Source organism: Nematolebias whitei, chromosome 13, assembly GCF_014905685.2.
Source record: "Nematolebias whitei isolate Nwh7 chromosome 13, NemWhi1, whole genome shotgun sequence".
Classification (NCBI taxonomy): Eukaryota; Metazoa; Chordata; class Actinopteri; order Cyprinodontiformes; family Rivulidae; genus Nematolebias; species Nematolebias whitei.
This window is the reverse complement of record NC_056510.1, coordinates 21,043,015-21,056,020: the sequence shown is the minus strand read 5'-3', so window position 1 is coordinate 21,056,020 and position 13,006 is coordinate 21,043,015. Positions and strand designations below refer to the sequence as shown.

The 13,006-nt window shown below is 37.9% G+C and overlaps 2 protein-coding genes across 2 annotated transcripts in view; one reads left to right on the top strand and one right to left on the bottom strand.

The window, feature by feature from the left end:
* osbpl6 (oxysterol binding protein-like 6) overlaps positions 1 to 13,006 on the bottom strand; it is a 792,463-nt gene that overhangs the window by 691,694 nt on the left and 87,763 nt on the right. The window lies entirely within an intron of this gene.
* On the top strand, positions 1,036 to 11,225 carry sp3a (sp3a transcription factor). Its single transcript, XM_037686962.1, has 6 exons — positions 1,036 to 1,221; positions 1,561 to 1,658; positions 5,432 to 6,665; positions 9,421 to 9,604; positions 9,677 to 9,873; positions 10,751 to 11,225. Exons 1-6 carry the CDS (start codon positions 1,215 to 1,217, stop codon positions 11,038 to 11,040), a joined length of 2,010 nt encoding a protein of 669 aa, XP_037542890.1. The 5' UTR covers positions 1,036 to 1,214; the 3' UTR covers positions 11,041 to 11,225.

Sequence of the window (13,006 nt, the reverse complement as noted above, 5' to 3'; positions counted from 1 at the left end):
AGATAGATAGATAGATAGATAGATAGATAGATAGATAGATGTATATACAAAGTATATACTGTAAATTTCTATCAATATCATACTGTTTGTATATATTGTTATAACAATTATTTTGTTATTATTTATTTTCTGTTGTTTGTTCTTTTGCATGTACAGAACTTTAGTCAACATTAGTTTTGATTTCTTAAATGTTTATAATTAAAAATTTCTTGACATATTAAGGCATATTTGCATACTATTAAATAAAAATGTTATTTTATAAGTCTGACGTATATGCTTTGAAGTACTTAGTGTGAAGGTCTGACAGTTTATAGCTGTGATATTTCTTTAATTTTTGACATATACTCTAGCTTTTGCTCACATCTGCACATCCCACAGCCCTGAACTGGACAAAGTCGGTGGGCCACAGAAAATTGATGGATGCATGAAACTAACATTTGCATACATTAGTCCAGCCGCAAATATGTCAAAGTAGTTTACCATGTCATTAAACATGAATGCCTTTAGTTCTGGATATGCATTATGTTTCAGAAGTGCATTTGTTTAGTCCTGTTGAATCATGTCAACTTGTGAATGTTTGGTGTCAAAGCTAGGGCAGCATCTATGGCATCTAATCTGTTATCTAGATAAACAATTTTAAAATCTAATGTGACAAAAGCAACCAAGAAAATTCAAATAATAGATTGTAATTATTGTATTGATGATAACTATTGTAATTAGCTGATATGTTATTTTAGCAGGGTAAATGTAGCATCAAAAAAACCTTCACAAAATCTAACTATAATGGATAACTTTACAGATAACCATATGGATTTTCTGTGAGCAGGTTAGATTGAGCGTTATAAAAAAAAACTGAAGGTAGACGACGTAACTACAACACTCACTGCCACCTACGCTGTAAACGTGCATAATAAACAGGAAAAGAACCCAACATAGATTGATTGACATGTTGACTGACAAATAATACTACGGTCTGGTGAGAAACAACCAATCACCTGTCTACAACGTAAGGCGGGACTTCCGGTGTATGACGCAAATACTCCCGGTCAATAGAGGAGGCCCCACCTTTCGTGTTACCTACCGCCCGTCAATCAAAATACAAAAAAATCTGACACTTATCACCTATTTTTGCGCGTATACAATCAAATTATTCTGCTTACAATGTCCAGTGGTTTGTGAATATCAGGACTTTCCGTTTAGAGAGGAGTCACGCAATGACTGGTATGTAATATTCCTAATTTTCTTTACCCGTGTAAGCTAACAGGCTATCTCTGGCATCCTTCGGCTAAATTAGCTGCTAACTGGGGTGTTTGTTGCTGATACTGCTAATCATCGCCGACTACGATAGTAGCTTAACTGCTCTGGTCCATCTTGTTTAGAACTTCTCATTACTTCAACTTTCATTTAACTAACCACATGTACGTTGCAGTTTTATACAAATGCTCTTGTTGTTCGCTTCTTCGCGGACGCTTTTAGATGCTAGTCATCAGGTACAGCTAACATTAGCCACAGCTGTTGTTGTACTTTTCTATAAACTTCAAATTATTTGCTACTTTCCAGCCCCAGAACAGCCACTAAAACCAGATGATATGGCTGCCCCGGATGCTGATCGCAGTCAAGATGATTTTTTACAGCAAGAAAAGAGCAATGGCAATCAGGTAAGACTTCCATCTTGTAGCTGAAGTAGTTTTAAGCTCTTGTAACGTTGTTACCTGAGTGTTATTGGATGTGGTCGTGGGGAAATATCGTAAACTCATTTGAACCTTTCAGGCAACACCTCCTCTCTAGCTCCTTATTAATCCCGCCTCCTGATGTCTAGGTTGACATTTGTTGTAGTGCTTTGACCTACAGAGGTTTTTATTATTAGCATTATTATTTTAGTAGCGTTTTTTCCTTTGCAGCCAAATTGTGCAGTGTTCGCTTTGTTTTGGACAATGGTGACTTCAGTCCTGTTTGATCTGGCAAAAACATCCATTCTGGTTAATTTATTTTAAATGAACAGCTCTGAGTACTGGTGTTCACACCTGACACTGAAACCAACTCTGGGTGATCGGACCTGTTTATATTAACATGGAGCCACGTCACACAATCAGCTGCCAGCTGAGAAACAAACATCAGCTGATGTTTATGTAAACTCACCAAAACACGTTTCAAATACCTCAGACACATTTTTGTGCAGTTAACTACAAAACTTTTAATGAACTTCAATATGTGGCCTAACAGATGTGATATGAGAGAAGTAAAACTGCATTAAATAATGTGTGGCTTTACAGAGGTCATTGTCAATGCGTAAAATGTGTAAATGTCAATGTGTAAAACACCATTTTAAAAACCTGACGACTCACTGACAGGCTGCTTCTTGATTTAGTTGTTTTCTACACAACTTCACTGCATTCCCAAGTTCTGTGAAAAGGCTTCATAGGTGATACACAACATATTTTTGCAAAGCTTAAATTGTTGTAATATGAACAATGTCAAGAATTTTACCATAGAAGGACTGCAACAAATCAGTCAAAACCAAAATGACATTATAGAGAAAACTTGCCAAGAAATCCTCAAGTGTAAAGGGTCATATGCAGAGAATAAATGTTGTAATTGTTTAGACAAATACATTGATGATAATATATAGCACTTTCATTACTTTTTTCTTTTTGAACTTAAAAAAACCTGGTTTAAATAAAATCATGCAGCATTACACATTATAACATGTAGGTTCACACATTCACTTTTGCAACTTATGTAAATATTTTAAGATTAATTTCTTTCAATTAGAGAAAAAAAATACGTTACTATTTACAGCAACAAAGTGTTGTGTTCAACTACCTACTAGTCTCTTTTTAGTATTAGTATTAGTATCACTAGTAGATGTGTTGCAAGTAATTTTTTTATAAAATCCAAACCAATGTTCCCAAAATGCATTCAAAAAAATGTGGATCTGCATTTTTATGCACAATATTTTTGAGACAAGCTCCAAATTGCATCAACTTTCAAGCACTTCCTTCTATTCATACTTTTGAGGAATGTTTAAGAAGTCTGCTGAAAAAAGCTTTCATCAGTTTTACTTGCTAGTTTTTTTGTTCTGGTATAGAATTGGGTTGGATTGTATAGTTTTAAATATTTTTCTTTCATTTTGTTTTGCATTTTATTCCATTATTTTGTAGTTTAAATTATTGCACAATTCTGTTTCTAATTTATGCCTCCATCTTGGCCAGGACCACCTTGAAGAAGTAATTTTGTCTCTTTTTGGGACTTCCTGGTGAAATATAGGCAAATAAATTACTGGAACAAAAAGTGTAGAAAGTAAAAAAAAAAAATTTTTAACTTAGGTGCTGCCTGAGGGGCTCACTTGACGATAAAGTATTTTTCACACTTAGATATGAGTCACTCTTTCTGTATGGCCCACACTAATGGCCAACCCACTTTCTTCCCTTTAAACTTGTACAATGTGGGTAGGACACTCAGCTATCACCCCTCGACCTTCTAGCAACGACCTGCACTAAGGTTGGGTCACCATCATCAGAGGTGAACAGAGGTGCTGCCGCCGGTGTGGTAAGTCAGCACCTCTGCTACATCTGATCATAATTTTAGCAGATGTGAACCTTTAGTCACTGCTTAGCCAAACTGGTAGCAAGATATAGGTCAAGATGTGTTTTAAAGCCTCTGGTTGGACTTTTTTTGGCATTATGATTTTGATAGTTCATTACTTTTATGGTATCTGTTGATTTTATGGTTTTCATGCTTGCTTGTATGTGTTAGTGTACAGCACTTTGGCCAACAACGTTGTTTTTAAATTGTTTTATAAATATAGTTGTATTGTATTTTCTTGTAGGCTAAGATCCTCATTGCTAATACTTGGTTTGGTGCTACAAAATAAAGTCAAACAAATCATTATTTAACATTGCAGTACATTTTTGTGCCTTCCACAGACTTTTAATGTAATTTTATAACTATTTTAGCCTATAATTTCTGCATTTAAAAATCAAAGCATACGGAGCAGTAGGATGCAGTTGGATAATTTTTTTATTTTAATCTTTTAGTAGAAATGAACATCATTTTTTATATTAGCTGCATATTCTGGAAGAGTTTAAGCTGATAACGATGTTGGAGTTTTGACTGTTATCTAAAGAAGAAAATATTGTTTTTATATTCATACTTGCAAGGCTGTTAATTTGGTGCTGAATATTTAATTTAAAGAATTATTATGGTTTTATTTTTGTCCCAATTTAGTGATTTATTTAACCCATGCATTACTCAGATAAAGCCACTTCTAACAATTTATCACCTCAGATTTAGAACAAGGTGCACAACTTAGGTACATTTATATTTAAACAGCTGTATGACACTTTATTTTACAATTTGTTAGTGTTATAATAAACAGTCACTGCTGCAGTTGCATAAGCATATTAAACAAGAGTGCTTTAGTTTGTTTGTTTGTGACTCATTCACGTTTGTCCATTTGCTCAGGAAACTTATGACTGGTGGGAATACTCCCTTTCAAAATCCAATGAGTACAAATACAACCTGAAAACATGTACAGTACTTGCAGTTAGTGCTCGATGATATTTGTGAACATGGTTATTTTGATCAGTATTATATACTGATAGCCTGTTATTTTTTTTGTTTATTTTTTTTTTGGGTTTGGTTTTAGTGAAAACTGTTTCATTGCACTTTCACCTAAACGTTGTGTTGCTTTCACATTGTCATGTTACTTTCCTGCTTATGTACAAAGCATTGTATCAAAACAAGTTCATGGGTTCAAAATTACTTGTCTGGTAAGTTATCTTTTTATTTCAGTGGAATATTTTGAAGCCTGTCAGGCATATCGACACAAAACACCCATCACTGAAGTACTATAACTACCACCTCTGCATCTCACAGTGATTTTTTTGGGGGGGAGTATTTGATTTGCTTTTGCTTTGTGTTGGACCCAGGTAAACAAAAATTGGTCAAAAATTAGTAATAAATTATTCTACCAGTCACCAGAGAATATGAACAAAATTGTTAAGAGAGGTACAGTGAAGCAGGTAGAGTTTAGTTGTACGTTGATTATGGGTCTCTCTACCTCATTGACGTCTTGTGTGTGAATGTCTAGTGTTTGATTTGAGTCACTGTCAGATGCGAAATGAGACTTATGGACTTCAACTTTTAATTTTGTACACTTATTAATAATCTGTGGAAAATCTCATGGAAAAATCAAGATGACAGTGTAAATGTCCTTAGAAATGTAAATAAAACTGTCAGCAAACTTTTGTGAAATGAAACCCTACATTTACTTTAATTTCTATTAAATTAATAATTTAGTTTGCTTATATTTCGAAAAGCTTTTTTTTTTTTTTTTTTTAATTAATGGTCACATTTGATACTCTCGAATTGTGTTAAACCATTTTTTTTTTTAATGTCACTCATTTTCTTTTTCTTTTTTTTTTTTTAGACATCAGATTCGTCTTCGCCACTTACTGGGACTGACAAATGGGAAGTGTTGGCTCCCACAACAGGAGCAAATGATGAGTCTGGAATAATACAGATCCAAAGTCAGGGGATATTAACATCAAATGGACAGTATGTTCTTCCTCTCCAAAACTTGCAAAGTCAGCCAATTTTTGTGACGTCTGGAATGAACGACTCATCTGCCAATTCAGTGCCTAACATTCAGTACCAAGTAATTCCTCAGCTTCAGACAGGAGATGGACAGCTGAGCTTCTCCACATCAGGTGTCAAAGGACCAACCCTGACTCAGGATGCCACGGGGCAGATTCAGATATTGTCTGATGGGAGCCAGGGCCTCAACTTGACATCATCTGCAAACTTTCTTAACAACCAAAATCTCATTTCACAGACTGGTAATGTCCAACAGATCCAAGGGGTTTCTATTGGCAGCTCTACATTCAACAACCAAGGCCAGGTTGTTACCAATGTGCCTTTGGGCCTGCCGGGGAACATTACCTTTGTTCCCATTAACAGTGTCGACCTGGAATCCCTTGGCCTGTCAGGTGCTCAAACTATAGCAACAGGGGTCACTGCTGATGGCCAGCTAATTATGGCAAACCAGCCGGTGGATAGCTCAGAGAGTTTGAATAAAACAGATGATCACCTCTCACAGACACTATCAGTAAATAACTCAAATGCAAATACTGAGATCTTTGTGCCAACGTCTTCCTCTCAGCTGGATGCTCCAACAAATGAAGCTCTGCTGGCACAAGACGCTTCATTATCATCAGTTGCTGCAGAGCAATCCGACTCGAGTTCTGGCCTTCAGGAAGGCTTCGTCCAATCGAATCAGGAGCTCAACATCCAGGCATCCTCAGCTCAGTCCATCATCCAACTGCAGCAGATGCCTATTCAGACCACCAATGGTCAGGTGGTCCAGTCAGTGGCAACATCTGGTCAGAACCTGCAGAATTTGCAACTGATCAACCCAGGAACCTTCATCATCCAAGCTCAGACGGTCACACCATCAGGTCAGATACAGTGGCAAACCTTTCAGGTACAAGGAGTACAGAACCTTCAGAACCTCCAACTACCCACCTCCCCACCCCAGCAGATTACTCTGGCACCAGTCCAGACTCTGTCTCTGGGTAGCATTGGCGCAGGGCAGATTCCCAACCTGCAGACGGTCACAGTCAACTCAGCAGACCAACAGGAAGCAGACACAGATTCTCTTGGAGGTACAGAAGTTTTTTTTGTTTTTTTTTTGTTATATTAGAATATTTACATGAAAATAATATTTTCAGGCAGTAATAGTTCTTATTAAAGTTGTACAGACATATACAGACCTTGCTGCATTCACATCTGGTTGCAGTTCTAATTAGTTTAGTAACACTCATCTTTTACCCGCTTCTGCCATTTTGGGTCACGGGGGTCACCGGTGCCCATGTCCAGCAATCACTGTGGGAAGGGCGGGGTGCACCCTGGACAGGTCTCCAGTCCATCACAGGGCCACATAGAGACAAATGAGACAAACAACCATTCACTCTCTCACTCACACCTAGGGACACTTTAGAGTTACCAATCAGCCTAACATGCATGTTTTTGGTCTGTGGGAGGAAACCGGAGTACCCAGAGAAAACCCACGCATGCACAGAGAGAACATGCAAACCACCCAGAAAGGCCCCCGGACTGGGATTTGAACTGGGAACCTGCTCGCTGAGAGGCAGCAGCTCTACCAGTTGTGCCACCCTGCTCCTGTAATTTAAACATCATTAAAATTTCTAACAGTCTACAGCAGGTTATCAACATTGTGTCCAAAGTATAACGGCCCTTGTCTATCACATTTTTTAAAGTATTGTTTACAGATGGCTTTTTTGTTGCTAATTGAATTAAAACAAACAAAACAACATGATTAGTTAGTTAGTAGGCCTTACTCTCAAATGCAGGAAAACAAAACAAAAACTCGCCTATAAATATTTAAATAAATAAAAGCTGAGGACATTAAAATGTTGTGGTTTCAGGATGCTAAAATTGTTCACGTCAGCTGAAACTGACACTGTCGTGGGAACTCAAATAGGGCAGAACAATCCCTGATGGATTTAATTACACCTGCGCTTTTCATAATATGTCAAGTTAAAATGTCTGCATTAACGCTGCTCCATGATTTAGTCTGTGAAATCCTGACAATGTCACAAACACGGATGTTTTATTTTACACAAGAAAAACAAACAATAGTGTACAGACTAGTTTATGTTTATTGTTAATATGACAAGCTTCATAGTGTCAACAATATGTTATTCTTAATGTTTAATGTAACGTGATGATGGGCAACAAAATGTTTTCTTGTAACTGATTTTATTATTTATTTTCTTCTTGACTACCTGTTTTCGCAAAGACTGAGGTCTAATGGTGCTATCAACACTCCACACTGTACACGGTCTGCTTGTTTTTACTTGTTTATACTTATAACTCAGCGGTGATTGTTCTTCTTAATACGTTCTATTAAAAACTTAGAGATTTGGAGACTGAAAAGTTTGAGACTGTTATGGGAACTGGGGTGCAACTTTAATTACAACATTAAAGTAGTCCCTCGTTTATCGTGGGGGTTACGTTCCGGCCCCCCACCCCCCCCCCCCCCCCCCCGGCAATAAGTGGAAAAACTGTCTAATGCTATTTTTATTTTATATTTAATTTTATTTAACACTTAAGTTAAACTGACATAGATTTCTTAGCTGAAACAACACACCAAAACAACATAAGTATATGTACTGCACAGTTAGCTACTGCAAAATTTTATATGGGTACTCACCAGCCTTGGTCCGGTTCTGATCGTCTCTCTGCAGCTCTTGAGCACCAAGACGCTTTTAGAGAGAGCTGGACCTTCGGATAGCCAGCACAAAACCACACAGTGGTCCCGATCGAGTCCAAATCCGGATGATAAAAGTCCCGGTGAGCTCTGGAGAAAACACTGGACCTCCAAGCAATACCTCCCTGTTCGAGAGGCCTCATGGGTTGGCAAGCAGCTCTCAGACTGACCGATGAGGCTGGAAGTCCAGTTCTGGTCCAATTCCAGTCGGTTCCGTACGGCTCTCTGCATCCACTGAGTGACAAAGTCACTATGAATAAGAACTGAACTTTTTCGGATCGGATCAAAACTTTCCCTCCATTTCAGCAGAAAGCAACTTTGGCTTCTGGGTAATGTAGTCCTTTTGACTGGTGATGCAGTGCAGGCTTATTGATAGAAAACTACAAAATGGCGGCCCCTGTCTGAAGTTTTTTTTTGTTGTTATTGTTAACTTTTTACAGTATCTCATACCGTCCCAATCACTTAGTAATATTAAAGTTGACGATGGTGTGTCGTGTACAATCTTTTTTTTTTATTGCGTACAATCTTACTTTGAAAAATAGCGAAAGAGCGAGTCCACAAAAGTCGAAGTCACGAGGGACTACTGTACTTCAATTGTTTTCTCTTGTTTCATTAGTACAACTGATGGTAAAGCTGAAGTGATGAAACACTCATTGGCTGAGTGAACCTCAAGCTTCACTGCTACTCAGTTTTGTTTATTTTCATAATGCTAATGTTAGCAATTGATATTGATATTGGGAAAATTTTACTCTTTAATTTAGGAAGGCAAAAACTCAAACCCAGAAACTAAAACAAAAAAAAAGACAGCCTTATAAATGAGTTGGTGGGAAGTGGTGTGTTCTGAATCATCTGTGATCACCTCCTGTACTGGCCCAATAATGCAACATCACACCCATCTCTCTCTCTCAGCCCCCCCCTAGTTATGTTGCTTTGGCTTACAAACACTATGGAAAATTGAGGGCGCCCCTCCTCAAACAGGCTATGAACACATTTGCACATTGTTCACATTTGTTGGCAATTTGGTAATTATTTTACCACTTTTGTCATTTAGATCTTAAAGAAAGCCAAAAAGTGTCAGCATTTAGAGTTTGTGCTTCTTACTAACATAATCTGAACAATAATTTCAGATATTCGGATCAAGGAAGAGCCTGACTCTGGAGACTGGCTGAGCACCAATTCTACCCTGAACGCAAATGATCTGTCGCATCTCCCTGGCAGCATGATTGATGACGAAGATCAGTTCGGTCAGGAGGGCAAGAGGCTGCGCAGGGTGGCATGCACTTGTCCTAACTGCAAAGAGTCTGTGGGGAGGTGAGTTAACCTGACTCGATGTTTGACTAGTTCTCTGACTGGATCTTAAGCATCTCAACCCGTGTTTCTCAGGGGGTCCAGCACGGGCAAGAAGAAGCAGCACGTCTGCCACATCGTGGGGTGCGGGAAAGTCTATGGAAAGACGTCACACCTGCGAGCACACCTGCGATGGCATTCAGGGGAGCGACCTTTTGTTTGCAGCTGGATGTTCTGTGGGAAAAGGTTCACACGCAGCGATGAACTGCAGAGGCACAGGAGAACACACACAGGTGCCCCTCTTTTCTTTCTCCCTTGGGAGTGCACATCAGGAACATGTCCAAGTCAGCTACATTGTGTTAATTTGTGCCCTGCAAAGCATGAGTCATGCAAGAAATAATATCTGCACACGAGATACAGTCTGATCATCATCCTATTAGAAACACACAGATTTGACAAGTCATTTAATAGCTATGGATTGTGTTCAATCTGCTCGGCTGTCAGTTTTAACTGATTTCTTAACACCAGGTTATACAATAAACAAAAGAGCTTCACTTTTCAGAACTCTAGCTTTTGCATGTATGCTTCATGTCCATAATGCAATGCAAAATATTGATTGAGACATCCAGCTAGATATACCAGAATAAGATTGTAATTTGTGGTATCTGATGACACTTAATGGCTAGAGAGACCTTTGAAGAGGATATCACCACTTGCTCGTACTGATGTTGTTTTACCCAAGCATATTATTGTCAGTGAGGCCTCTGACAAGATGGGCTAGAGTAGCATTTCATTACGCTGTCAGCTGCAACTGTTAGCATTCAGTTAACTTTTCAAGAGGATATTTAATCTTCTAGGCTTCCAGTTGGTGATAATTGTAATCTGTTGTGTAGTTTCAATTTGACAGTGACAGATTGGCTTTAGAGGCTTAAATCAGATCAAACATTTGGGTCCATGTTATGCAGCCTTTAGTTATAGTGTCTGAAATGTAAGAAAAAAGCATTTTGAGTTTCTTTCACCGCTTTGGTTTTTAGTTATTTTTTTATTTCCAAGTTTGCGTACCACTTTTATGAACTTTAGTTGAATTATCTGTTTTTAAACGGCACATTTAACTCTCTCCTAATGTATTTTGGCACCGAACTTTGTAAAACTGTATTTTCTTTTTGGCAGGAGAGAAGAAGTTTGTCTGCCCGGAATGTTCCAAGCGCTTCATGCGGAGCGACCACCTGGCGAAGCACATTAAAACTCATCAGAACAAAAAAGGCGTGAGCTCCGGCAACACAGTGGTGGCCTCCGTGGAGTCAGCAGGTTCTTCTGACAGCATCATCACGGCCAGCGGAACCACCCTCATCCTCACCAACATCCAGCAGGGCTCTAACAACGCCCAGGACATACTGGCCAACGCAGAGATTCCCCTCCAGCTTGTCACCACAGTCGCTGCCAGTGAAGTTATGAAGTGATTTACTCTCTACTTATGAACTCCTCTTATACTGTATTCTCCTATGTGCATTTTTATTCAAGTTTTGAAGGAAAATTATATATAAACACAGATTTAGTCCGTGTCCACGCTGTTATTGTGGAGGAAGGAAAAGCAAGCGGCGACTAAAAATGAGGAAACCAAGACGTTGCAGTAAACACACAAAGAAATGCCTTATTTTGTACAAAATTGGAAATTGTAGGATTCCACTTTGTTTTAATTGTACTTATTTGTTAATATTGTGTTTTTCATGGAAAGTTGTTGCTAAGTTGAGCATTTTATTGATTTCTTTTGCTTCTGTTCTCTGTAAGCAAAACTTATTCTGTTTTCCTTTCAGCAGAGACTAAATCCTGCAGCAGAACTAAATTTTATCCATCCAAAGTGAATTTATTAAGTCCATGCAAATATTTCACGTTATGTGGGTTTTAATTATTGTTATGCATCATTATCTGACCGTTGGTCTGCTTGCGAAGAAGCTCTTTTCTTATGAATGTGTTGTTTTTTTGTTCTCTCACAATAGAGAAAAATGAAAAACAATCGAAAAATGTTATTGTAATTTGTCTCGGACTTATATTGTTAATACATCATTCGCTTAGATACTAATTTTACTCAACAGCTATTTTTATTATGTTTTTACGTCCTAATATTGAAAATATTTAAATCTACTCCAATATGTAATTCAAATGTGCTTTTTGTACCCTTTCATGGAAACTTCCAAACAAAAAACGTAATATTTTAAACAGCCATTTTATTTTTTTTATTTTTTTTGTGGTTATTGCCAAATTTGACTCCAAGCTCAGGGTGACTCCACTGCGTGCTATAAATAGAGTAAATAGCCCCAGTAGATTTGCAGGCCATGGTGATTTTTTTCTTTTCTTTCAATTTAATCAACGAAATGCTGATTGAATTGTCATTATGCCATGTTACCTATGCCTGCTGAATCCTATCACAGTTTTAATTTTGCAACACAGTTTTTACCACGTGTTCTGCTCTATCAGTGCGATCACAATATTAGAAAGATGAGCGATTTCTGAAGGGGATACACATTAACAGCACTGTCGTCATCACGTTAATCCTCTGTCCCTTTGGATGCAAAAGTTTAGCAAGATTCTCTTTAATATCCCTCTTGTTAGTAAATATACCTTTTTACCTTGTTTTCTTTTAAATGTGTTACATTCCCCCTATTTTCCATGTTGCGCTATGTCGATCTTTTTTCCTAATCCTAAATGGATGAGTTGAACACAGATGCACACAGAACTGAACAGTGATTGTAATGGTAATGTGATTGGGTCTACTTTGTTTTGTTTTTTTCTTTCATTGAGACAATGAAGAACACGTTATGAGGTCGATGTTCTTTCTTTTGTTGACTCCTTCAGGATGTTTCTACATCAGAATATGCTGAAACATGCAGCATATTTACAGTCTTTTAATAAATTCTGGAGGTTTGTCTTCATTTCAGTCTTCTGTATAAATCTTGATAGATATATAACAATATAAATCTTTGTTACACTTGAAAGTCCTTTTTGATTATTTTAAAGATAATTGTCAGTTGATTCTTGATGGTGAGTTATTTTGTACCACAATTAGACATTTTATCTAAAAGGTTGTTGCTGTTTTTATATGATGTCATGTCAGCTGGTCAGTAGTTTTAGTCTTTTTTTTTTTTTCCCTCCCCTTTGCAGTTTACTCCCTGGGTTTGTAGTCCAGTAGATGTCACTGCAGCCATAGGAGCAGGAAGAGAGCCACATTGACCCCTTGACCTTCCCGGGGTGGTGCTGCTTTGGTGAAGATAGGAGTCATGAGGCCAACTGCTGGTGCAGACCCTCAATTAACTGCAAGTTAATGTCACACTGAAATGTCAAAAGTATTCAGCTGCTAGAGAACAAAGCTCTGCCTCATGACTTTGAACAAACCTTACCGAGGCGTGATGGGTAACAACTCATTCAATG